At 46.9% G+C, this 26,110-nt stretch overlaps 1 protein-coding gene across 1 annotated transcript in view; it reads right to left on the bottom strand.

Annotated features, from left to right (window-relative positions):
* Positions 1–23,207, bottom strand: part of LOC137528748 (carnitine O-acetyltransferase-like) — a 63,928-nt gene extending 40,721 nt beyond the window's left edge. Inside the window, exons 1-2 of the mRNA XM_068250288.1 lie at positions 23,067–23,207; positions 17,092–17,319 (exon numbers count right to left, since the gene is read on the bottom strand). Coding sequence (XP_068106389.1) covers positions 17,092–17,319; positions 23,067–23,111 — 273 coding nt within the window. The 5' untranslated portion in view covers positions 23,112–23,207. The remainder of the gene's footprint in view (positions 1–17,091; positions 17,320–23,066) is intronic.
* Positions 23,208–26,110: the final 2,903 nt, after the last annotated feature.

The following is a 26,110-nucleotide window of genomic DNA, read 5'->3' as shown; positions in this document are numbered from 1 at the left end:
CTTCTCCATGTGAAGAAAGATCACAATTAACCACTTCAGCCTTCAGTGTCGTTTCACCTTATGCATCCGAGCAATTTTCACCTCCCATTCATTGGCCAATAACTTTATCACTACTTATCACAATGAATTGATCTATATCTTGTTTTTTTTCCGCCACCAATAAGGCTTTCTTTGGGTGGTACATTTTGCTAAAAAAAATTTTTTTTCTAAATGCATTTTAATGGGAATACTAAGCAAAAAAAAAATAAAAAAAAAAAATGGAAAAACAAAAATCATTATTTCTCAGATTTCAGCCATTATAGCTTTAAAATACATGCTACCATAATTAAAACCCACGTATTTTATTTGCCTATTGGTCCCGGTTATTACACCATTTAAATTTTGTCCCTATAACAATGTGTGGCATCAATATTTTATTTGGAAATAAAGGTGCATTTTTTTTCCAATTTGTGTCCATCACTATTTACAAGATTATAAGTTAAAACATTATAATAATATACTCTCTTGACATGCATATTACAAAAGTTTAGACCCTTAGGTAACTTTTTTTTAATTGTAATTACAATTTGTATTTTTTTTTAAATTTTTTTATTAAAAAATTGGATATATCCATCCAGATAGAGACCTAAGTGGTTAAACTGTCAACAGCGGCTATCGGTGACTTCAAGGACACCTGAAGAGGGAGGACTATGGAGGCTGCCATCTTTATTACCTTATAAACCATGCTAGTTGCCTGGCTGTCCTGCTGAGCTTTTGGCTTTGGTTGAGTCACACACCTGGAACAAGCATGCAGCCAGGAGCTGGTTATGGAGTTAAGATGAGGAATAAAAGAGAGAGAAGAGTCGAATATTACCCCCAAGCACCGTGCTTTGGGAACTGAAGTTATGGGAGTGTTATTAACATTTATAGTTACTTCAGGCAGAGAGGTGGCCAGAGACAGTGGAAAAATTATTAGTTCTGTTTTACTCATGTTAAGTTTTAGGAAGCGAGAGGACATGAAGGAGGATATAGCAGACAAGCAGTCAGGAAAACGTTTGAGGAGGGAGTTAAGGTCTGGGTCCGAGAGGTACAGTTGCGTATCGTCTGCATACAGGTAGTATTGAAACCCGAATGAGTTGATTAAAGGGACTCCGAGCTCACAATAAAAAAGAAAGTTGAACTCACCTGGGGCTTTCTCCAGCCCAGTGCTGGTCGGGAGGTCCCACGACGGTGTCCTGGCTCCTCTCCAACACCCCGATCCGGAATGGCTGACAGGCCGCAGCCCGGGCGACACTCTCCCGAGTGTCGGGCTGCTCCTTCCGCGTATGACGCGGATGACGTCACACGCCGGCCGCCTCGCGTCATCACGGCGGCCGGCGTGAAAGTACTGCGCATGCGCGCTTTAATCGCGCATGCGCAGTACTTTCACGCCGGCCGCCGTGATGACGCGAGGCGGCCGGCGTGTGACGTCATCCGCGTCATACGCGGAAGGAGCAGCCCGACACTCGGGAGAGTGTCGCCCGGGCTGCGGCCTGTCAGCCATTCCGATCGGGGTGTTGGAGAGGAGCCAGGACGCCGTCGTGGGACCTCCCGACCAGCACTGGGCTGGAGAAAGCCCCAGGTGAGTTCAACTTTCTTTTTTATTGTGAGCTCGGAGTCCCTTTAAGTCATCAAGACCGTGCATATAGATGGAAAAGAGGAGGGGACCAAGGACAGAGCATTGGGGAACCCCGACAGACAAAGCATGAGGAAAAGAGATCTGATCTGAGTAGGAGACTGTGAAGGACCTTCCAGAGAGGTAGGAAGATAACCATGTGAGAGCGAGGCCCTTTATTCCTACATTTGAAAGTATTTGTAAGAGCAGTGGCGTAGCTAAGGAGCTATGGGCCCCGGTGCAAGTTTTACATGGGGCCCCGCAAGCACTCTATACATAACAATTGATATGGCGGACCAGAACCTGCCAAGGACAACCACACTATCAGAGGTGCAGGAAGGGGATGGGGAACAGTTTGTAATTGATTACTTCTATTAAAAGCATCTATAGAAGTGATTTTTACCAGCACAGGAGCAATAGAGAGCTAATATTGTGCTTGAGGGAGGGCCCCTTGGGGCCCCTCTGGCCTAAGGGCCCCGATGCGGTTGCAACCTCTGCACCCCCTATTGCTACGCCACTGTGTAAGAGTAAGGTGTGGTCGACCGTATCGAATGCTGATGACAGATCAAGAAGGATGAGTATGGAAAATTGACATTTGGATTTGGCTGTAAGAAGGTCATTGGTCACTTTGGTAAGGGCCGTTTCCGTGGAGTGGTTGGAGCGAAAGCCAGACTGGAACTGATCAAGTAGGGAGTTAGCTGATAAATAATGGCTTAATTCTGCATGTATGTGGCGTTCAATTAGTTTGGATGCAAATGGGATCAGTGAATCATACACAAGATGGCATGAGATGTTTAACAAATCCGAGTCTTCCTCCCAGGTCTACTGCAGTGACAAAAATGTTAATTGGGAATTCAAAGGGTGGCCAGGTCACATGTGCAAATCCAATTGCCCAGATTAGAGCTAAAACCTTTAAGAAAAAGTTGTCAATGACAGCAGATAGGCTGTCTTTAGTAATGTTGAAGTCACTCAGTATATCTCCATTCTTAGGCCCAGTTTACGCGGACAGTTATACAGCGGTAAGCGACTGCTACAGCACTCATCATTTAAACACTGTCCATTCAGATGAATGGACAGCCGGCAGTACGATCGCTTACCATTGTTCATGCAAACGCCGTGTTTAGATCCCAATTTTCCCAGTCGTCTGCTTGGCGCTTAGCCGATCCTGGACACAACAGGCTGCATCCAGGATCGTTTAACGTCGCACTTCCGTGTCTTCCTGTGGGGGAGTGAAACACTGCATGCCCGGAAGTTAGTCTTCCATCCCTACGTAATGTTAAACCCAGTAACCTCTCTCAAGCACTAAGGTCTCTCACCCTGCGTAATATTAAAGGGAACCTTAAGGCCTGGAACCCACTGCAATCTCAATCGCTAGCGTTTCATATGAGCAGTTTGTAAGAGATTCCTTGAGCGTTTTAGGGAGCGATTTTAAAAAGTGTATCAATTTGCCAGTGGTTGTGTAGCAATTAGCGTTTTTAAAGTCTGATTGGTCCCTTCTATTAATTTTAATTTTGTTACAGTGTACAGTAACTTCAAAAAACGCTGGCAAAATCGCTCGGTGCAGGTTTTGATGAGCGATTATGCCAGCGATTATATACTTTACATTGAAGCGCAAACGCTAAAAAAATGCAAAAAAGGGCGTTTTCGCAATTTTTTTTTTTACGAGCCGGCAAAATCGCCCTAAAAGCGTTTGTGCAATGATTCCCTATGAGAGAGTTCACATCTGAGCGGTTCATTTCCGATCCGCTCACCAAAGCGCTGCCTGTACCATTTTGGGGGTGATTTGCCTCAATGGAAGGTATAGGGAAATCGCAAAACACTTGAAAAAGCTCCTTGTATAGCGAGTTCCCCAGCGCTTTCATGAATAAATACAATGTATTTATTCTTTTCCAGGTCAAAGAGTTTACTTTCTGACTTGCGTCAGGAAGTGACAAAACAAATTGCTCTTTAAAAGTGCTTAGAAAAGCGCTTTACAAAAAAATCATACCACGCAGGGAAGCGCTAAAAAAAAAAAAAAAAAAAAAATTCTCACAAAATGCTGTTGCGATTTTAGATGTGAACAAAGCCTAACAGAGGGATACGGATGTTTCCTTTTAAACAATACCAGTTGCCTGGCAGTCCTGCTCATCTCTTTGGCTGCAGTAGTGGCTGAATCACACACCTGAAACAAGCATGCAGCTTATTCAGACTGACTTCAGTCTGACAACCTGATCTGCATGCTTGTTGAGGGGCTATGGCTAAAAGTATTAGAGACACAGGATCAGCAGGAGAGTCAGGCAACTGGTGGTATTTTAAAAGAAAAAATCCATATCCTTCTCAGCATAGGTTCCCTTTAAAAGGACAACTGAAGTGAGAAGAATATGGAGGCTGCCATATTTCCTGAAGTCTCTTTTTTTTCCCTTCTTTTGTTTAACATTCCTCCTCACCTTTAATGCCAGAGTGAAATCGCCGCATCCCCGCAGCAGAGGAGTGATTTATTACTTAGAAAGCGACCTGCAGAGTTCTACGACTTTGCAGGTCGCAGATCATGCTGCCCTGTCACGCAGGGCTTCTCTTCCTGGTGAGGCAGAGCTTTGAGCTGTAGCTCAGCCTCTCTGCAAATCGTTGTCTCCTCCCCGCCCCTCTCAGGGAAAGAAGACAGAGGGGCTGGAAGGAGGCGGAGATCCGCAGAGATTGACTGTGGAGGAGGCAGAGCTACAGCCTAAAGCCCTGCCTCATTAAGGAAGTGAAGCCCTGCGAGTCCCTGGGGCTTTGCAGGGCTAATCTCTAGGAAAAAAATCACTACCCTGCCGCGGGGATGCAGCTATTTCACTCTGGCATTAAAGCTGAAGAGGAATGTTAAACAAAAGAAGGGAAAAAAAAGAGACTTCAGAGTCTCTTTAAGCAATACCAGTTGCCTGGCTATCCAGCTGATCATCTGCCTAATACTTTAGGCCATAGACCCTGAACAAGCATGCAGCATATCAGGGGTTTCTGACTTTATTGTCAGATCTGACAGGCTTAGCTGCATGTTTTTTTCTGGTGTAATTCAGACACTACTGCAGCCAAATAGAACAGGCCAGGCTGTAACATACTGCTCTGTGGACTACCTTCTAACAGACTGGCCCCGCTCCAGTCGGTACTGAACTCAGCTACTTGTCTCATTCATCTTTCTTCTCGATCTTCCTCTGCTGACCCTCCCCGTCAAGCACTTCACTGGCTGCCAATTAACCAGAGGATCAAGTTCAAACTCCTAACCCTAACCTACAAAGCGCTCCACAATCTTTCTCCCCGGTACATATCCTCACTAATTTCCAGATACAAACCCAATCGCAATCTCAGATCTGCACATGATCTTCTGTGGTCCTCCTCTAGAATCTACTCCTCACATTCAGGTTTACAAGATTTTGCATGCGCTTCACCCCTCCTCTGGAATGCCCTCCCACAACACACCCATCACTCGCCAACCTTTGTTACCTTTAAACGCTCTCTAAAAACTAATTTGTTCCGACAAGCATATGCGCTACCCTAGGCCACTTCCCTTTGTCCTGAGACCAAATTGCAGTCATACTAGGTATCCTAAAACACACTGCCTCTATATATTTTATCGTATACTACCCCTCCTCTTGTTCCCCCCCCCCCCCCCCCCCCCCCCATTCCCTTTAGATTGTAAGCTCGCAAGGGCCTTTTGTTGTGTCTAGGAAATCATTATACATTTTATTCATCATGTTACTTTTATCACTGTCATTACCAATTCTATATTTTGCATCATTTTTTGTATTTTGTCACTAATTATGTATCTTGTAGATTGGTGTACACCATTGTCTGTATTATGTACCCCATGTTTGTTTCTTACTTTGTACAGCGCCACGGAATATGTTGGCACTTTATAAATCATCAATAATAATAATAATATAGTCTCCCTCCCTACGTAATATTACCCCCAGTGACCTCTCTCAAGCACTATAGTCTCCCACCCTACGTAATATTACACCCAGTGACCTCTCTCAAGCACTATAGTCTTCCACCCTATGTAATAATAAACCCAGTGACCTCTCTCAAGCACTATCTGCGACCTTTACTCCCGATAAACTTTAATAACTTAAGCTCAGCCATGCCCTCTCTGACCCCTGTTCCCTGTGATGAGGAGGTAACATTAGGTGCAATTCCTAATCCTAAACAAACAGGTGATTTCTGGTAGAACAAATAACTTTAGGACTTAGAGGATACAATGTGCTCTTATGGCTTTCTTTGTGAAAAACAGAATACATCACTTGGTTGGTGTATGGCCAGATTGACCATTAGATAGATCCCTCTCTCATCGAATCTGATCAGAGAGAGATCTATTGCCTGCTCATAAGTTGCACAAGGATTTTCCAATAGATTTCCATAAATCTCTTGGAAATTGGACCCCCCCCCCCCAAGTGTATATTATTATTATCATTATTATTTAGTATTTATATAGCGCCGACATATTACGCAGCGCTGTACAGTATATATATATATATATATATATATATATATATATATATATATATATATATATATATATATATATATATATATATTATATATTATATATATATATATATATATATATATATATATATATATATATCTTGTCACTAACTGTCCCTCATAGGAGCTCACAATCTAATCCCTACCATTGCTATATGTCTATATTATGTAGTGTAAGTACTGTAGTCTAGGGCCAATTTCTAGGGGGAGCCAATTAACTTATCCGTATGTTTTTGGAATGTGGGAGGATACCGGAGTGCCCAGAGGAAACCCACGCAGACACGGAGAGAACATACAAACTCTTTACAGATAGTGCCCTGGCTGGGATTCGAACCAGGGACCCAGCACTACAAGGCGAGAGAGCTAACCACTACACCACTGTGCTGCCCATGTGTATATGTGTCGTTCTACCCCACCATGTGCAGTGTTGAAGGCTCACTTGGCTGACACCGCAAATCCTGGCCTCCTGCGATGTCACCGGCCGCCTGCACCACATGAGACACGCCAGAATGTGTGTATGAACCATTATCGCAGCACTATTAGCACAGCAGTAAACTGTGGACATTATATGAACTGGGGAAAACATTCTTCCATCAGCCTGTAGGAATTCATGCACTGTCCTATGGAGAGGGGAGGCAGGCAACTCCACACAGTACAAAAGGACACCACAATAAGCCAAAAAAAGTCTGTGTGGCTCACCGCTCATCACCTGTGCTTTGTCAGATACAGAAGATGGAGAATGATATACAGACAGACAGGAGAAAGATCATTTTGGCTATAACATGTCTTATATTTGTAGCTCATTAGAGACAGGAAGAACCGCGCACCGGGTTTAAGGCAAATATATTTATTTCATTACTAGAGTTAAAAATGTTACAGCAGAAGCAGCTTAAAATGGAAAAGTAACTTTCGTAGGCCTCGTTCACATCTAAAAATCGAAATTGCTGATGCCAAAGTTTTGCGATTTTGTGTGTGATTATTTTTAGCATCTCCCATCACTCACCTGCGCATTGCAATTTTATGTAAAGCGCTTTTCTAAACGCTTTTGCAGAGCGATTTGTTTTTGCTTGCGTCAGGAAGTGAACTCTTTGACCCGGAAAAGAATACAATATATTTATTCGTAAAAGCGCTGGGGAAATCGCTATACCAAGCGGTTTTTCAAGCGTTTTGCGATTTCCATATACCTCCCAGTACAGGCAAATCGCCCCAGAAATGGTACAGGCAGCGCTTTGGTCAGCGGAAAGTAGACGAAATGCGCTGATATGAACACTCCCATGAGGGATCATTACACGTGCTTTTAAGGCGATTTTCAAATTCGCCAAGGCTTAAGAAAAATAAAAATGCGAAAACGCCTCAAGAACACATTACAAAACGCTTTTTGTAGCATCAATGCACATTTTTTTTAAAATAGAAATTTGAGTATCCTTTAGCCACTTCAGCCCACAGGGTTGAAATTTTTTTGCATCTGAGCAACTTTCACCTTCCATTCATTTGCTAATAACTTTATCACTACTCGGCACAATGAATAGATCTATATCTTGTTTTTTCCGCCACCAATTAGGCTTTCTTTGGGTGATACATTTTGCTGAGAATTAACTTATTGTAAATCCATTTTAACAGTAATATTAAGAAAGAAATGGAAAAAAATCATTATTCCTCAGCTTTTGGCCATTATAGTTTGAAATTAATACATGCTACCATAATTAAAACCTATGTACTTTATTTACCAATTTGTCCCGCTTATTACACCATTTAAATTATGTCCCTATCACAATGTATGGCGCCGATATTCAATTTGGAAATAAAGGTGTATTTTTTCAATTTGCGCCCATCACTATTTAGAAGCCCATAATTTAATAAATCATATTGATATACTCCTTTGACATGCATATTTAAAAAGTTCAGACCCTTAGGTAACTATTTATGTTTTTTTTTTATTTATATTTTTTTTTTTAAATTTAAACTTGTATGTGGGTATTTTTTGGTGTGGGAGGTAAACAGGGTTTTTTTTAATGTATTAAAATGTATTTATTTAACACAAAGTGTGTTTTTGGTGTAATTTGCTATTTGGCCACAAGATGGCCAAAGTCAAAAAGTCCTGGGAGCGATCGATCTCGCTCCCAGGCAGAAGAAAGGAGACCAGAGCTCAGAAAAGCCGCAGCGTCTGAAGAGACGCTCTCCGCTTTTCTCCGGGGGGTGGGGGGGGGGGGGGCTGGGTCCGATCAGCGAAAGGGATTTATAATCCCTTTCACTGATCTGTGGGCTAACGGCCAGCAGTGGAGGCGCGCACGGGGGGGGCCCGCGGGAGTGCGCGCAGCCTAACTGGACCAAAATTTTCGTCCAGTTAGGCTGAAGTGGTTAAAGAGAATCTGAAGCCAGATTAAAAATGGCTTTTTACTTTATATACATGAGGCATGTTTGCCCCTGCTAAAACGCTGCTATTCCGCGGCATAACGAGGGGTCTTTACCCTCCAAATCCCCCCTGCAAAATCCACAACTTTCTTGGTGGTGAATTTTGCTGCCCCTGTGCGCTTCCGTGTGAGGCAGGGCTATGAGCTGTAGCTCTGCCTCCATGCTCGTCTATCAGCGGCGGATCTCCGCCTCTCCCCCAACCCTCTCAGCGAAGGCAGACTGAGAGGGGCGGGGGGGAGAGGCGGCGATCCGGGCTGATAGACGCGCGGAGAGGCAGGGCTGCGGCCATTAGCCCGGCCTCACACGGAAGCGCTCCCCGGGCACCACGGAGGGGATTTGGAGGGTAAAGACCCCTCGTTATGCCGGGGATAGCGACGTTTTAGCAGGGGCAAACATGCCTCACATGGATAGAAGGTAAAAAGCCATTTTTAATCTGGCTTCATATTCTCTAACTACCCAACGACCGCGTCACACCAATGGGCGTGATCGCGGCTGCAGCCCCAGGACCGCCTAACGCCGATTGGCGTCAAGTCCTGGAGCTGCAGTTTATCGGTGAACGCGCATGCGCACTCGTTCCCTGCTGGTTCGTGGAGCTCCGCTCCGTGATTAGCCTGCTAGCCGCGATCGCTGCTAGCAGACTGCTTACAGCTGAAAGGGGTAAGTATTCCCCTTTGTTTACCTTTGTACAGCACTGCGATATCGTGCAGCGCTGTATGAGGGACTCTCGGCTGTCCCTCAGAGCGGCTCCGATTGTGTCCCCCACTCATAGGCTTATGCCTATGAGAATTTGTATGAAGAATAGAGGCGCCAGCAGGATAAAAGTCAAGAACATTTTTAAAAATAGCTTGGAGGAAGTGGTGGGCTTGCCTCCCAAAAGCAGACACGAGATCCTGTCTTCATATAAATCAATACATTTATTATACGGTACTCCAAAAACAGTGCATCAGGCAACAAACGTGGGGACAAAACAGAATTTCGGCAATAGCTATTGCCGAAATTCTGTTTTGTCCCCACGTTTATTGCCTGATGAAGCGGGAGGGGCCTGCAAAACGCGTTGCACTGTTTTTGGGGTACCGTATAATAAATGTATTGATTTATATGAAGACAGGATCTGCTTTTGGGAGGCAAGCCCACCACTTCCTCCAAGCTATTTTTAAATATGTTATTGACTTTTATCCTGCTGGCGCCTCTATTCTACATACAAATACTCTGTGTCCACTCCTGGTGGAGGGGAGTGCTACCCCCTTTCTTGTTTCTTTACTACAGAGAGCGACTTCTTAATCCTGAGTAAGGACAGGTCTAATCTACTCACCTGCCTAATGAGTGGTTGCCTGAATGGTAACCCATGTTTGTGAGTATAAATTCTCTCACTAAACCACTTACCAATTGTCTTTAAAGAGGATCTGTAACATCAAAAGATCCCCAGGGGGGTACTCACCTCGGGTGGGGGGGAAGCCTCCGGATCCTAATGAGGCTTCCCACGCCGTCCCGTCCCACAGCGGTCTCGCTGCAGCCCTCCGTGAAAGATGACGTCAATATTTACCTTCCCGGCTCCTGCGCAGGCGCTCTGACGGCTGTCGGCTACGAACTACACGGAAATACCCGATCACCGTCGGGTCTGCTCTACTGCGCAAGTTTCCGGCGCCTGCGCAGTAGAACGGACCCGACTGAGATCGGGTATTTCCGTGTAGTTCGGAGCAGAAAGCAGCCACAGCGCCCCCGCTGGAGCCAGCAAAGGTAAATATTGATTTTACAGTCGGGTCTGTCGCCGGCTGTTCGGAGGGCTGCAGCGAGACCCCCGTGGGACGCAGGACGGCGTGGGAAGCCTCATTAGGATCCGGAGGCTTCCCCCACCCGAGGTGAGTACCCCACAGGGGATGTGTTTGAGGTTACAGAGTCTCTTTAACATACTACACCATATTGGGCTCTCGTTTTTTTCTATTTTATGCCTATGAGAGGCGGGGATGAGCGCCGATCGACGTCCTATGGTGATTTAGGACAGCACAGGGGAGAGGGAGAGAATTAAAAAAAATAAATAAAAAAAATAAAAATAAAAAAAAAAACCCCAAAACACAGGATGGCAGCAGTGATCAGAGACCTTCGGCAGAGTGTCCTATTAAGGACAATAAAAGGAGGAAAAAAGTATTTGTTTGCTGAGTTACCTGACAAAGCTGCACAACACTGATTTGTCAAAAATGGCCTGGTCACTAGGGGGCTGTAAGCCTGTGGTCCTGAAGTGATTAAAGTGGACCTGAACCCTTGCATAGGACACAAGGAGAAAAGAGAGAAATTCACCCTGTATATTCCGTGGCACTGTATTTAGAGAGAGTTTATCGCCACTGTAATGTGATCTCTCAGCATTGTCAGCTGGCTGCCTCAGCAGAGCAGCTAATTTATAAACACAGGATGTTAACTATGTGTGCTTCCATGAAGAGAGGAAGTAGACACACTGCAGATTTATTGCAGGATTTGTATCAGCTGTAACACAAATGTTTTTCTTTACCCTCCTTGCCGCGCAGGAGGATTTCTCAGGCCCCGCTGGGCCGGATTTGCATAATTTTTTTTCCTACACGCAGCTAGCACTTTGCTAGCTGCGTGTAGTACGTGATCGCCGCCGCTCGCCGCTACCCGCCGCGCCTTCCCCCCCCGCCCCAGACCCCTGGGCAGCCTGGCCAATCAGTGCCAGGCAGCGCTAAGGGGCGGATCGGGATTCCCTCTGACGTCATGGAGACGGTGACATCATCCCGCCCGGTCGCCATGGCGACCGGGGAAGCCCTGCAGGAAATTCCATTCTGAACGGGATTTCCTGCTTACTCTGATCGCCGAAGGCGATCGGAGTGGGTGGGGGGATGCCGCCGCTCAGCGGCTTTCATGTAGCGAGCCCTGGGCTCGCTACATGGATTTAAAAAAAAAAAAAAAGAAAAAAAAAAAAAGTGCTGTGCTGCCTCCTTGCCGGATTAATTAGACCGGCAAGGAGGTTAAAAGGTTATTAGGCTGTTGCCTATCTTTTAGAGCAGACAGGAAGTTCTGAGTTCAGGTCTGCTTTAAAAAAGTCACATAAGATCTGTATACAGAGTTATAATAAAAGCAGGCCTCCCAGTGACTGTCACAGAATATATTGGGCAGAACAGGGCACCGAGCTGTGCTGGAGTCACAATGCTGAACAGGCCTATTCTTATCTTGACTCAGTACACAAATAGGATTTAAAAATGACAAGTCAGCTGAGGTTAGGAAAACGGAGGCAGTGAGTTCACAGGGAGGGCTCTGCAGAGTTATTAGTGCACAGCTCCCAACTGTCCCTCTTTCGGAGGGACAGTCCCTCTTTTGGCCCATACTCACGGGCTACATTTGTCGCCGCAACCACGTGGCACGCGCGTGTTGTGACGTCAGGTCGCCCGTGAGTATGGCGTGCGCACCCCCGAACCGTCGCTCCTGTCGCCAGGCGATTGGCGCGCTCAATCGCTTAGCGACAGTTGCCGCCACAACTTCGCCGCAACTGTCGCTAGTCGGCGTGTGTATGCGGACTGGCGACAGCAACCTAATAGCCAGTGCACTGAATTTCTGGGGGGGGGGGGGGGTCTGGGACGTCGGCGACAGCTTCCGTCGCATCACTAATCCCTCTTCCGCAGTGTGTATGCGGAGCGACCTGGCGACGAGTTGTCGCCGAACTGTCCCGCACACGCTCCCGTGTGCTAGCGACAAGCTACATAAGTAGCTCTTGAGTATGTGCCATTTGGGAGCCCTGTCCCTCTTTCCTCCTCATTGGTCCCTCTTTCGGGACTTTGTCCCTCTTTCTATGTAAATATATGTATTTTTCTACCAAAAAATGTGTTTGTTAAACTCAGGGCCGGGCCGAGGCATAGGCTGGAGAGGCTCCAGCCTCAGGGCGAAGTGTAGGAGGGGGGGGGGGGGGGCAGAATTCATTTAGCGGTCATTCCTAATTGTGTTTGAAGCAGAAAGAAATAAGATAAGGGGATACATGGCAGTGACTGCAAGCCAGATAACTAGATATTAAGGTGTTGGGGAGGTTGTGGGCCCTGTGGCCCTCTTAGTCTAATAGCAATGAGTGTGTGATGGCTGGGGTGGCAGGGATGGAGGGGCGCACTTTGGCGTCTCAGCCTTGGGTGCTGGAGGACCTTGTCCCGCCTCTGGTTAAAACTTTATTCACATCCTTTAGGGCTGGTTCAGACGGACGTTTGTGCAGCGTTTACCGCCAGCGTTCGGGGCTTGGCGTTAAACGCTCCCATTCAACTGAATGGGAGCGTTTGTACCAAGCTTTCATGCGCGTTTGCATGAACGCTGCGTTTGGGTCCTGATTTTCCCTGGCGTTCAAGGAGCCCCTGGAAGCTACATGTAGCTTCCAGAAGCGGTTAACCGCAACGGGTAATGTCCCCCTAGGGGAAGAAAAAACGCGAACACAACGCGAACGCTGTTGAAAGCCCGAAAGCATTGCCGCCGCGACGCCAACAAACGCGACGCCTCCAAACGTCCGTCTGAACCAGCCCTTAAATTGATATATTACTAATATTTAAATGTTAATATGAAGGAAAATGAACCAGGATAGTAAGGACCAGTGTGGCTTGAATTATAAAACATAATTCTCTTATGAAATCTTTATGGTATGTGTGACTATGGTTGTGATAGGGGCGTGGCTTAAGTGTCCCGCTTTCTCATCTCAAAACGGAAGGTATGTTAGTGGTGCTCAGACCTTTCCGGGTCAGGACACCCTGGATGACTGAGAACTGTTTTCAAGGCACCCCCTTGTCAAAGACAATTAGGCCCGGTTCACATTAGCGTTCGCTATCCGGATTTTCCAGATCTGATCCGGACCGCATACTGTACAAACGGAACATACGTTCCGCATAGCAATGTAAAGTCTATGCGGACATTCACACATGTCCGTTCCGTACAGTACGGAGCCGGATCGGATCCGGACTCTTTTCCAACATGCGCTATTTTTTGGGTCCGGCTCTCCGGCCCACGCACCCGGACCGGAGCCGGACCTGAGCCTGACAGCACCATCAGGAACACAGAAACCAATGGGGAACGGAAGGCACAGAACACACTGCCTACAAAAAACTGACGTTCTACCCCACTTCCTATGCGTATCCAAGCGGCCATTTCGGATGGGGACACATGGGCCAAGCATGTCTGGAGTGGAGCAGCAGTGACAGACGTGCTGGAGCTGTTTTTAACAGAATGTCGGAGGTGGAGGGGAGGCCTACAGCGGAGGAACCTGATTCTACAGGTGCACCAGGTGCACCTTCTGCTGACCCCAACATTTTTCTTTTTAAATTTCGCTATTTTTTTGCCCACGGATCCGGATGGCAGCCTGATGCATGCCTGATGCAAACGGACCGGATCCGGATCGGAACCGTACGGTTCTGATCAGGATCAGGTCAGGATCCGATCAGGATCCGGTCCGTTTACTTGCCAAAACGCAAGTGTGAACGGGGCCTTACCGAAATGCATGGCCGCCATATGACGCATCAAATATGGCCCGATAATATGCACTGCAAACCCCACATTATTAAACATCCCCCCCTCCCCCCCCCCCAGTTACACAGCAACTCAGTTAGGCAGGCAGTGTACCCCTTAAACACAACTGAAGTGAAAAATATATAAAGGCTGCCATATTTATTTCCTTTTATACAATAGCAGTTGCCTGGCAGTCCTGCATGTGTCCCGCTTTTCTCTCTGAGCGTGAGTGGCTCTGTAACTACTGTGCATGCGTGAACCCACCGGCGCCTGCGCAGAGCAGCTGCACTCATACATGGAGGCCGGCAGCAGGTAGAGGATTGAGGAAGCCCCTGGATTTATGACTTGGACAACTTCAACTTCTCCAACTTCCAGCTGGTAGCTGCTGCATCTGATTGGTCCGATTACAATAATAATTGGAATAATTAGCATCTCATTAATTCTCTACTGCGGACTAAAGCCTGGGACCCACTAAAAAGCGCTATCACAATCGCTAGCAATTTGTAGCACTTTGCAAGCCATTTTGTAAGCGATTTCCCCAAGGCTGAGGGGTCAGTACAAAAATCTTCCGACTGGCTCCTCAGTTTATGAAACCAATGACCAGAGCTCAAGGTCCTCCAGCACCCAAGGCTGAGACACCAAAGTGCGCCCCTCCATCCCTGCCACCCCATCTGTCACACACTGATTGCTATTAGACTAAGAGGGCCACAGGGCCCACAACCTCCCCAACACCTTAATATCTAGTTATATGGCTTGCAGTCACTGCTATGTATCCCCTTTTCGTATTTCTTTCTGCTTCAAACACAATTATGAATGACAGCTGAATGAATTGTGTGCCCTCTCCTACACTGCGCCCTGAGGCTGGAGCCTCTCCAGCCTATGCCTCGGCCCGGCCCTGCCAATGTAGGCCTGAACGATTTTAGGAAAAAATTGAATTGAGCGATTTCTGTCTGAAATTGCGATTTCGATTCAATTCACGATTTCCTTCAAATCAAGCTTTGTTCCCCCTCTTTCACCCTGTATCACTTTGTGCCCCCTTTGCCTCTTTATGCCTTCTCTGGGTCTCTCTCTTGCCCCCTTTGTGTCTCTGTGCCCCCTCTGTGTCTCCCTCTGTGCCCGCAATGTCTCTGTGTCCGCTCTGTGCCTCCTCTGTCCTCCAAGCTTCATCAGTTCTGGACATAGCTTCAAGCACGAGTCTAGCGATGCCCGTCTATCCACTCCTCCTGCAGGTTCTAATGCACGGAATACTTCCTGTATGTCATGTGACAGAGTAACCCAGAGTTTTGCCAAGCACCAGGACGGACATCGTTAGACTCGTGCGGAAGGTATGTCCAACGCTGCGGGCCGCACACGCCGGGACTTTGGAGAGGTTTAAAGCCATTTCTTCAAACTTCCCCATGGGGAAATTATGTGATCGCGATAATTGTCACTTTGACGATTCCGAAATTGTGATGTTGGTGATCGCGATTTCGATTTAAATTCGATTTATCTTTCAGGCCTATGCCAATGACTCCAACTCTGACTCCAGGTACCCAAAATTGCTCCGACTCCTCAGCCCTGGATTTCCCGGCTCCTATACAATTCATTGGAATGGAAACGCTCCCAAAAATGCTGCATGTCCTGCAATTGCGACTTCCCTAATCGCCATCGCTCCAGTGGAATCTGCTCCATCCATTTACATTGGCAGAGCGTTTAGGGAAATTGCTTGCGATTTAAAGCGCTCCCTAAAGGCTCAAACAAAAGACAACTGTAAAAGTGCGTACACACGCACTACCGACGGCAACGACGGGTCCGCCGGACCTCCCGCTGGGCAGACATTCAGCCGACAGTAGTGCGTGTGTACGCGCTGTCGGCGGACTGATAAGGCTGTTTCTGAACGATCCGCTGAGCGTGTGTCGCACCTTAAGATTCTGCGGAGGAGATTAGGATCTATGAATTAATGGTTTTGGGGTTTTTTGTTTTTGTTTTTATATACTGTATAGCAGTGTTTCTCAACATTTTATTGGTATGTACCCCCTTTAAAACCCGTGTACTCACCAAGTACCCCCAAGCATAGTAACCATTATGACAAGTACCCCTTAAATATATATTGAATCGTAGTGCATGATAATGATTCTAAACAACTTCCAAGAATTTACTATTGCTTTTAATTAGCTAAATTACTAATTTGGTGTTGTTTAAATAAGATTGATAATTTTCTAAAACTCTAAATTGGTTATTCTTGGTTAAGTGTATCAAGCCCGAGTACCCCCTGGAACCATCAGAAGTACCCCCTGGGGTACGCGTACCGCATGTTGAGAACCTAGGCTGTATAGTGCAAACATTTTTGCTCCAAAACATTTTATGCATAGTTAAACAGTGTTACATTTATTTACCATTTGTTATTTATCTGTAAAGGGCTGTGTGAACTTGGGCTGTAGGTACGATCCAAGACTTGGTTCACACAAAAATCGAAACATTTCCGGTCCAGTCAGTTTTGCAGCAGTTTTTTTTTTTTATTATCAGTTTTACCTGACAGGATTGAACTGTACACCTTTTATCTGTGAACACACCCACAGAAAACTGATACAAAAACTGACTGGACTGAACTGGAAATGTACAGATTTATGTGTGAACCAAGCTATAGAAAACTCATACAAAACTGATGCCAACTGTCCAAAACTGACAGATGAGGACTGGACATCCTTTACGTGTGAACCCAGCCTAAAGGCCCTTTTCCACTAGCAATCGCTAGCGTTCGCGCTGAACGCTAGCGATTCAGCAAATGTACAAAATTTTGCGGCGATTTCCCGATGTTTGCGATCGCGATTTTGCTAGGCTATGCACTGCATGGCAATAATCGCTCCGCCTCGCGATTAGGTAAAAACTAATCGCGGTAGTCGAAATGACCTACCGCGATTCCTATGTTAAAAGCAAACCGTAGCGATTTGGAAAATCACTAGCAGTTTGCGATTCAGCAATCGCAAACGCCGTAGTGGAAAAGGGCCCTTAGGCAGCTGGTACAGAAGCCTCTTCCTCGTAGCTCCTGCTACATCAGCCCCACAGTAAAGTGTAAGCTCTTGTGGTCTCACCCAGTTCTCAGTACGCTCCGCTCTCCTGTGCAGCTGCTTCTCCAGATCTTCCCCTTGTCCTCCGGGTCGCAGGAACTCCTCTACAAGTTCCCGGGTGCTCTCTAGTTCCTCATCGCTGACCAGCGGCTGGAGGGAACGCAGGTAGCGGGACAGGGTCTTCCGCAGGTCCGGGACTGGCTGGTGGGGGAGGGAGGAGGGGGAGGAGTACCTGCGGACAGAACGGAATACCTGGAACAGCAGAGAACAGGAATTATTATTGTTTAGGATCTATATAGCACTGACATCTTCCGCAACGCTGTACAGACGGAGAATATTGTCTTGTCACTTAACTGTCCCTCAGAGTGGCTCCCAATCTAATCCCTGTCATATTCATATGCAGGCCCCAATTTACATCACAGGGGCCCATAGGCACAGATGTCCTGGCACCTTAGACTTTGCCCTCCATGGACCCACAAACACCCGAACCGCAAGTGTGATGGGCTGGCCCAGCTGTCACTTCTCCCCTATTTCCCTGTCCCTCATAGGTAGGTACAGGTGCTCCTTAGTATTAGGTAGCCAGAGGTGCCCACAGCTGAAGGGAGATCTGGTCAGTGGAATGCCAACACACTGGTGAGTATTCTTTCATTTACACTCTCATCAGGACTCTGCATAGGGAAGGAGGGAGGGAAGCATTCTGGGAGGGGGGTGAGCCACCTTTCCATCATCGGGCCCCTGTAGGCACGAGCCTACAGTGCCTTATGGTAAATCCCACCCTGGTCATATGTCTATTGCAGTCTAGGGCCAATTTAGGAGGAAACCAATTAACTTCTCTGTATGTTTTAGGTATGTGGGAGGAAACCGGAGGTTCAGGAAGAAACCCACACAGACACGGGGAGAATGTACAAACTCTGGCTGATGGTGTAATGGTTAAGGGCTCTGCCTCTGGCACAGGAGACCAGGGTTCAAATCTCGGCTCTGCCTGTTCAGTAAGCCAGCACTAATTCAGTAGGAGACCTTTGGCAAGTCTCCCTTACACTGCTTCTGCCAATAGAGCGCGTCCTAGTGGCTGCTGCTCTGCTCTGGCGCTTTGAGTCCGCAAGGAGAAAAGCGCAATATAAATGTTATTTGTCTTGTCTTGTCTGTGCAGATAGTGCCCTGGCTGGTATTCGCCCTCCACGCTGCCCCATCAGGCATTGATGATCATTACAGAGCAGAATCTGATGAGCAAAGAGCAGACTATACCCCAATCCAGATAGACAGGATTCAAACGCATAACTACGAACCAATGGACCCTACAGCACAAATGATTGGGGCCCCAACACTTCCCCCTGGATATGTATGGACACAGCAATGTGCAGTCACATGGGAGTATACTCACCAAACTGCAAAGAATAATGGGAAAATCGGCGCCACGCATTATCTGTGCATTGTATTACATACAGTGAAGCATGCAGTCAATGAAACGTAAGCTTCACTGTCACGGTTAACACGCGTGTTTTGCGGTAACGCACGCCATTATGGCATAACGCTCCTATGGCAATGCGAACGTTGCTATAGGAGGTGCACTGTAGTCCGGCATGCTGCGTTACGAATCAATCGTTGTGCCGCACCACAACGCATTACTGTGAACGTTGCTTTACCACACCTAAAGCCTGGTACACACCTTCAATTTAGATTGGCCAATTTTACCATTTCCATGTAATATGAGGATCAACAGATTTTGAATACTACCAACAGATTGTGTAGGCGAGATCTCATACTACATGGAGGTGTTAAAATTGCACTTGAGGGCAGCAGACACAGCAAGTGTGTAGATCAGTCATCTGTCTGAAAGAGGCCTTCAGCTGAACACTAATGGTACAATCTTGATTGTACAATCTTACCAAATCTGTGGTAGTAGAGTAAAAATGACTGATTATACTCTGTATGGATACATTAGGTTGTCTCTCATATTACATACAAGTGGTAAGACAGTACAATCAAGATTGCATCATTAGAGGTGCACACCATGCAATTCGAGCAAGTGATCGATCAATGTCGATCAAATATAAAAGAAAGATAGCATACACACGTGTGATTTTTCTTTTTTTTTTTCATCATTAATGGACACCTGAAATGAGAAGGATATGGGGGCTGACATATGTATTTCCTTTTAAGCAATACCAGTTGCCTGGCTATCCAGCTGATCCTCTGCCACTAATGCTGGGCATACATGGTAAGTTTTTGCGCCGGAATTGAGCCGCTGTCTCGATGCCGGCGCGTCACCGCTCATCCGCACGGATCGATTTCCGCTCGTCCCCGCGGGCGCTTCTTATCAGCCGCTCGTTTTTTTTCTATTGTCCGCTCGCGGGGATCAAGCACAGAATCGATCCGCCGCCAGGGCCGGATTTAGGGCAAGGCCACCTAGGCCATGGCCTAGGGCACCAAAGCAGCAGGCTAAACTAGTGCAAGCTTGTAAATGCTACAATGCAGGGAGATCAGGCGAGCGCCTGACTGCGGTACTCTGGAGCTAGCCACCTGTGCAGCAGCCACCTTGCTCTCTGTGCACGTTTTGCATTGTGGTGGGCAGCTATGGACTCTAGCAGCATTGGAGAGGGTAAGGAAGCGGATGCTTCTGCACTGGAGATGAGCACAGAAATGAGAGACACTGATGGCTGCTGCAGTGCGGTGTGAAGGTGAGCTGGCTACCTATACTGAAGGGGGGTGGGAAAAGGAGGGATTAAGGGAGTCATCTGGCTACCTATACTGGAGGGAAGGGGGAGGGGTCATCTCGCTACCTATACCGAAGGGGGGCGCCTGGTAACAGAGGCCTTTGGCGGTAAAGAGTACAAATCCGGCCCTGTCCGCCGCGGTGATCGGACACGTCGGATATCAATCGAGCCATCAGCGGCTCGATCGATAACAAGAAACTTACCATGTATGCCCAGCATAACATTTCAGCCACAGACCCTGGAAAAAAAAAATCACTTGTGTGCCCTTAAAGCTACAGTGGACTAATTTGTAAAAAATAGCCTGGTCACGGTGGGGGTGTAAAGCCTTTGGTCCTTAAATGGTTAAAAGAAAATTAATATGGCAGCCTCCATTTCCATTTCAGATCAGGTGTCGTTTAGGCCTCCTTTCCACAAACTGTTGAACTGTGTGCTCAGCAAGCAGTTACCAGGCAGAAGTAAGCAGTTATCATGCAGCAACAAGCAGTTACTAGGCAGCAGCGAGCAGTTACCAGGCAGCAGTGAGCAGTTGTGAAGAGTTTGAGAGGCATTTCACTGCCTGTTAACAGTTTGTGGAAAGGAGGCCTTAAAGAGACTCTGAAGCTAGAATAATTCTCGCTTCACAGCTCATAGTTAGCAGGGGCACGTGTGCCCCTGCTAAAACGCAGCTATCCCGCGGCTAAACGGGGGTCCCTTCACCCCCAAACCCCCCCTGCAAAATCAACGACCAAATTGGTCGTACATTTTTTCTTCCTGGAAGCAGGGCTAACGGCTGCAGCCCTGCCTCACAGCGCGTCTATCAGCGGCGCATCGTCGCCTCTCCCCCGACCCCCCCCCCACAGAGTAGGAAGACTGAGAGGGGCGGGGGAGAGGCGGAGGTACGCATCTGATAGACGCGCGGGAGGCAGGGCTGCGGCGGTTAGCCCTGCCCCAATGCGGAAGAGATTCCGCGATGTACGGAGGGGATTTGGGGGTGAAGGGACCCCCGTTAAGCCGCAGGATAGCAGCGGTTTAGCAGGGGCACACATGCCCCTGCTAACTATGAGCTCTGAAGCGAGATTTATTCTCGCTTCAGACTCTCTTTAAGTGAGCTCTCATACCACATGCAGGTGGTAAAATGGGTTAGTGATTAGCCAATCCACACTTTTTTTTTTATTACATTAAAACTGGGCTGCAACAGCTATTTAGAACCTGACAGCTGATCAGTAGTCACACTGTAGAAAGAACTAATGCCGTGCATTACACTACAGCCAAAATTCCTGTTTGAGGGCCTTTTTCCACTAGCCTGCGATTTGCGATTTGCTTCTGACTGCAAATCGCAAGGTACATTAAAATAATGGAAACTGCAGCAGCAATTTCCATTAGTGCGATCCGATTGCGATGCGATTTTGATCAAAGCGGAATAGTCGTCCTGCCGCGTTTTGTATGTGATTGAGCTGGACTATAATGAGTATAGTAGCTCAATCGCAATCGCATGGTGGAAATTGAAACGCGATTGCGATCGCGATCATAATCGCGATCGCATTTCATAGTGGAAAAGAGCCCTAAAGTGGACCTGAAGTAAGAGGGATAGAGGGGCTGCCATATTTATTTCCTTTTAACCAACACCAGTTGCCTGGCAGTTCTATTGCTCTTCTGGGATGACTAGTTTCTGAATGATACACCTGCAACAAGCATGCAGCTCATCTTGTCAGATTGTTGTCAGAAACACCTGATCTGCTGCATGCTAGTTCAGGGGCTATGGCTAAACATATTTGAGGCAGAGGATCAGCAGGATAGCCAGGCTATGTGCATTGTTTAAAAGGAAATATGACAGCCTCCATATCCCTCTCACTTCAGCTATGCTTTCATCTAAAGCTTCATACACACATTGACTATAGTCGTTTGAAACTATCATTTCAGGAGGTATCAGCCAACTATCATGATTAAAAATGTACAAAACGATTATTAAAACCAACGGTCAACAATCCAAGTCGTTCCAAAAGCACAATCCAACCTGCTGCATTTTTTTTACGATTATCGTTAATAGAAGTGCGCGCACAGAGATCGTAAAGGAAACCATCGTTCTCAAACTGCAGCACCTGCGTAAAAACAACTTTTAAATGGTCTATTCTTTCTGCATCATTTGCTTTTCCATGACTGCATTGTTGTTACTTTGCTTTATTAACGGAGCTAATTTAACTATCATTGCTAGCTTATAACGATGATCCTTGTCGTATGTGTGTACGCACAAAGGGAACCTGAAGTGAGAGGTATATGGAGGCTGCCGTGTTTATTTCCTTTTAAGCAATACCAGTTGCCTGGCAGTCCTGCTGATCCTCTGCCTCTAATGCTTTTACCCACAGCCCCTGAACAAGCATGCAGCAGATCAGGTGTTTCTGTCATTTTTGTCAGATCTGACGAGATTAGCTGCATGCTTGTTCCTGGTGTGATTCACTGTACTGCAGGCAGATAGCTTAGCAGGGCTGCCAGGCAACTAGTATTGCTTAAAAGGAAATCAATATGGCAGCCTCCATATACCTCTCACTACAGTTCTCCTTTAAGCAATACCAGTTGCCTGGCAGTCCTGCTGATCCTCTGCCTCTAATGCTTTTATCCACAGACCCAGAACAAGCATGCAGCAGATCAGATGTTTCTAACAATATTGACAACATGGTGTGATTCAGACATTACTGCAGCCAAATAGATTGTCAGGGCTGCCAGGCAACTGGTATTGTTTAGAAGGAAATAAATATGGCAGCCTCAATATACCTCTCACTTCAATTGTCCTTTACAGAGTTCCCCAAACCTGTCCTCAAGGCCCACCAACAGTGTATGTTTTGCAGGAAACCACAAACATGCACAGGTGAGGTAATTAGTGTCTCGGCAGAGCTGAATAACTACCTCTGTGGATTTCCACAAAACATGCACTGTTGGTGGGCCTTGAGGACAGGGTTGGGGAACACTGTGTGTCCTGAAGCACCAGATTGCAAGCTGCGATGCTCTGAGCTTTAGGGCTTGTGCACACAGTCCTTAAACTTCAGCTGATTTGTTGTTGTAACACTAGTTACAATAATAGATGAGCTGCAGGTCACAGCTACAGTATGAAGCCAGTCGCTGAGTTTTCTCAGGCGTGCACGGACTTGCGTCTTCAGCCTGAGCTCAGCATGCAGCCAGAAAGTGACCTGAACACAAAGCTCCCTGTGCACCGGCCCTTTAAGAGGAGCAGAAGGGAACTACAAGTGGCAAAGCTCTGCAGGAGTTCAGTAAACAAGGCAAGCAGCAGCATGACGTGCGCAGGATTCTCACCGTGGCTCTGAAGGGGGCTGCACAGTGCAGGAGTGTTCCGAGCATCCTGGCAGCTGCACCCCCCTTCCCTCTAGAACAGAGGGAGAGCTACCCCTGGGGGTAGTAGTAGTGCAAGGCTGCTGGGAGGGGCAGGCCCAGTGACATGGGAGGAACTCATCCACACTTCCTGTTACTGGGTGGAGCTGCACGTGGGGATATAGTTTACGTAAGATGGGATGGCAAATGCCTAACATAACTTCCAGCCAGGCTGCTGCTGTAGAGTAAAGGACGACTGAAGTGAGGGATATGGAGGCTGACATATTTGTTTCCTTTTAAACAATACCAGTTGCATGGCAGCCCTGCTGGTCTATTTGGCTGCAGTAGTGTCTAAATAACACCAGAAACAAGCATGCAGCTAGTCTTGTCAGATTTGTCATAGACATCGGATCTGCAGCTTGTTCATGGTCTAAAGGCCACATACACACATCAGACCATAGTCTTTGGAAAATGAAAGATCACAGACCAATTTTACCCCCTTCCATGTAGTACAGGGGTCTCAAACTCGCGGCCCGCGGGCCATTTGCGGCCCTCGATACAATATTTTGTGGCCCTCGCCGGCAAAAGCTTCCTTATAGTTCGCTCCAGTGCTCCCAAATAATCCGCCGCATCCCTGCCGCTAAACGAGGAATGCAGAGCCCCCAAATCGCCCGGGGGCAATCTGCCGGTATTTCCTGGAAGGGGCAGAGCTTTCAGCTTCAGCTCTGTCCCTCCTGACGTCAATCGCCACACGGATCGCCACCTCTCCCGGCCCCTCTCTGTGAAGGAAGAGTGAGAGGGGCGGGCAGAGGCGGCGATGCGCCGCGATTGTGAAATTCCTTATGCGGCCCAGCCTCATCCTGACTTTGTCTCCTGCGGCCCCCAGGTAAATTGAGTTTGAGACCCCTGATGTAGTATGAGAGCCATACCTTCACAGTCTATTCTATGGAGCTGAACTCCCCATCAGACAGAAATCCTTGCAAGATACTGCACACACAGATGCTGCACAGACACAAAAGATCAGTATCTGCAAAAGATTAGTTCCTGCAAATTGCATTCATAGTCTATGAGATCTGCAGATCATCATACACACCTTGTTTAACTGACTTTATCTGCAGATCAGATCCACCAGGATGGATTTTCAGATCTGCAGATGATTGTCTGATCTGCAGATGATTGTCTGATCTGCAGATGATCTGCAGATATTATAGACTATGGCCTGGTGCACACCAAAACCCGCTAGCAGATCCGCAAAATGCTAGCAGATTTTGAAACGCTTTTTGTTATTTTTCTGTAGCGTTTCAGCTAGCATTTTGCGGTTTTGTGAAGCGTTTTTGGTGTAGTAGATTTCAGAAATTGTTACAGTAAAGCTGTTACTGAACAGCTACTGTAAGGGCTGGTTCAGACGGACGTCTGCGTGGCGTCGCGTCTGGGGGCGTTGCGGCGGCTGCGCGTTCAGGCTTTTCAGTAGCCTTCGGTCGCGTTCCGATGCGGTCGCGTTTTTTATTTCCCCGAGGGGAACATTAGCCGTTGTGGTTGGCCGCTCCCTGGAAGCAACATGTCGCTTCCAGGGGCAGCTCGAACGCTAACAAAAATCGGGACCTGAACGCCGCGTTCGGGTAAAAATGCGCAAAAGCTCGGTGTAAACGCTCCCATTCACTTGAATGGGAGCGTTTACCACGACGTTCCGAACGCTTGCGGTAAACGCTCCGCAAGCGCCCGTCTGAGCCAGCCCTAACAGAAACGCCTGCAAAACCGCTCTGAACTGGCGTTTTTCAGAGCGGTTTGCGTTTTTCCTATACTTAACATTGAGGCAGAAACGCATCCACAATCCAAAAAATGCCTCACCCCGGGAGTATGCGTTTCTGCAAAACGCCTCCCGCTCTGGTGTGAACCACCCCATTGAGATACATTGACCAAGCGGATTCGCAGCCGCAAGCGCAAGTGCACCAGCCCTATGAATGCATTTTGCAGGGACGGATTTTTTGCAGGAACAGATCTTTTGCAGATAGTGATCTTTTGAATGTCTACAGCATCTGTGTGTGCAGCAACTTGCAAAGATTTCTGTCTGATGGGAAGTTCAGCTCCATAGAATAGACTGTGTAGGTATGGCTCTCATACTACATGGAAGGGGGTAAAATTGGTCTGTGATCTTTCATTTTCCAAAGACTATGGTCTGATGTGTGTATGAGCCTTTAAGGTGACCACACACCATACAATTAAAATATGCAATTTTTCACCAATTCAATCATTTCGATCAGTTGTCCTGAAAAATCAAAAGCTTTTCTTTGTTTTCGATCTATAAATCTGATCGAATTTCCAGTTTTTTTGAGATTAGACATGTTAGAAATTTCAGACCAACTTTACCAAGAATTGTATGGTGGGTGATGGATTGACAATTACTTGATGTACAGTTCCAATCAATTTTTTTCTAAGCTTTCAATTATTTTATTCATGTTTGGGGAAAAATTGAACATAGGTGTGTGGTAGAAGAAGAAGAGGATCGCTACCACCACCTGTACATAACCCAAGGTGTGTGGTACATTGGTCAGATTTTTTAATTGCTACAATCAGTCAGAAAAATTGATTGCTATTCTTGAATTGTACAGATATTTAAAAAATTGTATGGTGTGTGTGTGGCCACCTTTAGGGTTGTGAGAGCCTCACTTAGCAAGACTGGGGCTGATTCACTGCAAGACCAAACCTGTCAGTTTCACTCACTCAACCCCACTAGTCATACACAGGCCAATTATGGCCCAATATGCCTAGCCGATCGATCGTTATTCCATTCGAATTCAGCTGGATAGTGATCAACTCCTATCATGGCAAGCTTAATCTTAATAGGTTTCAGCAGAACTCTATCAAGCTTCAGGTCTGGAACCGCAATCTCTAGCATTTTTAATTAGCGTTTTGCAAGCAATTTCATGAGCGTTTTCCGTCGCTTTTGGGAGCAATTTTAAAAAGTGTAAGCTTTTTGCCAGCGATTGTGATAGCGATTTGCGACTAGCGATTTTAATTCTGATTGCTCC

This window comes from Hyperolius riggenbachi, chromosome 8, assembly GCF_040937935.1.
Source record: "Hyperolius riggenbachi isolate aHypRig1 chromosome 8, aHypRig1.pri, whole genome shotgun sequence".
Lineage (NCBI taxonomy): Eukaryota > Metazoa > Chordata > Amphibia > Anura > Hyperoliidae > Hyperolius > Hyperolius riggenbachi.
This window is presented reverse-complemented; position numbering and strand designations above follow the sequence as displayed.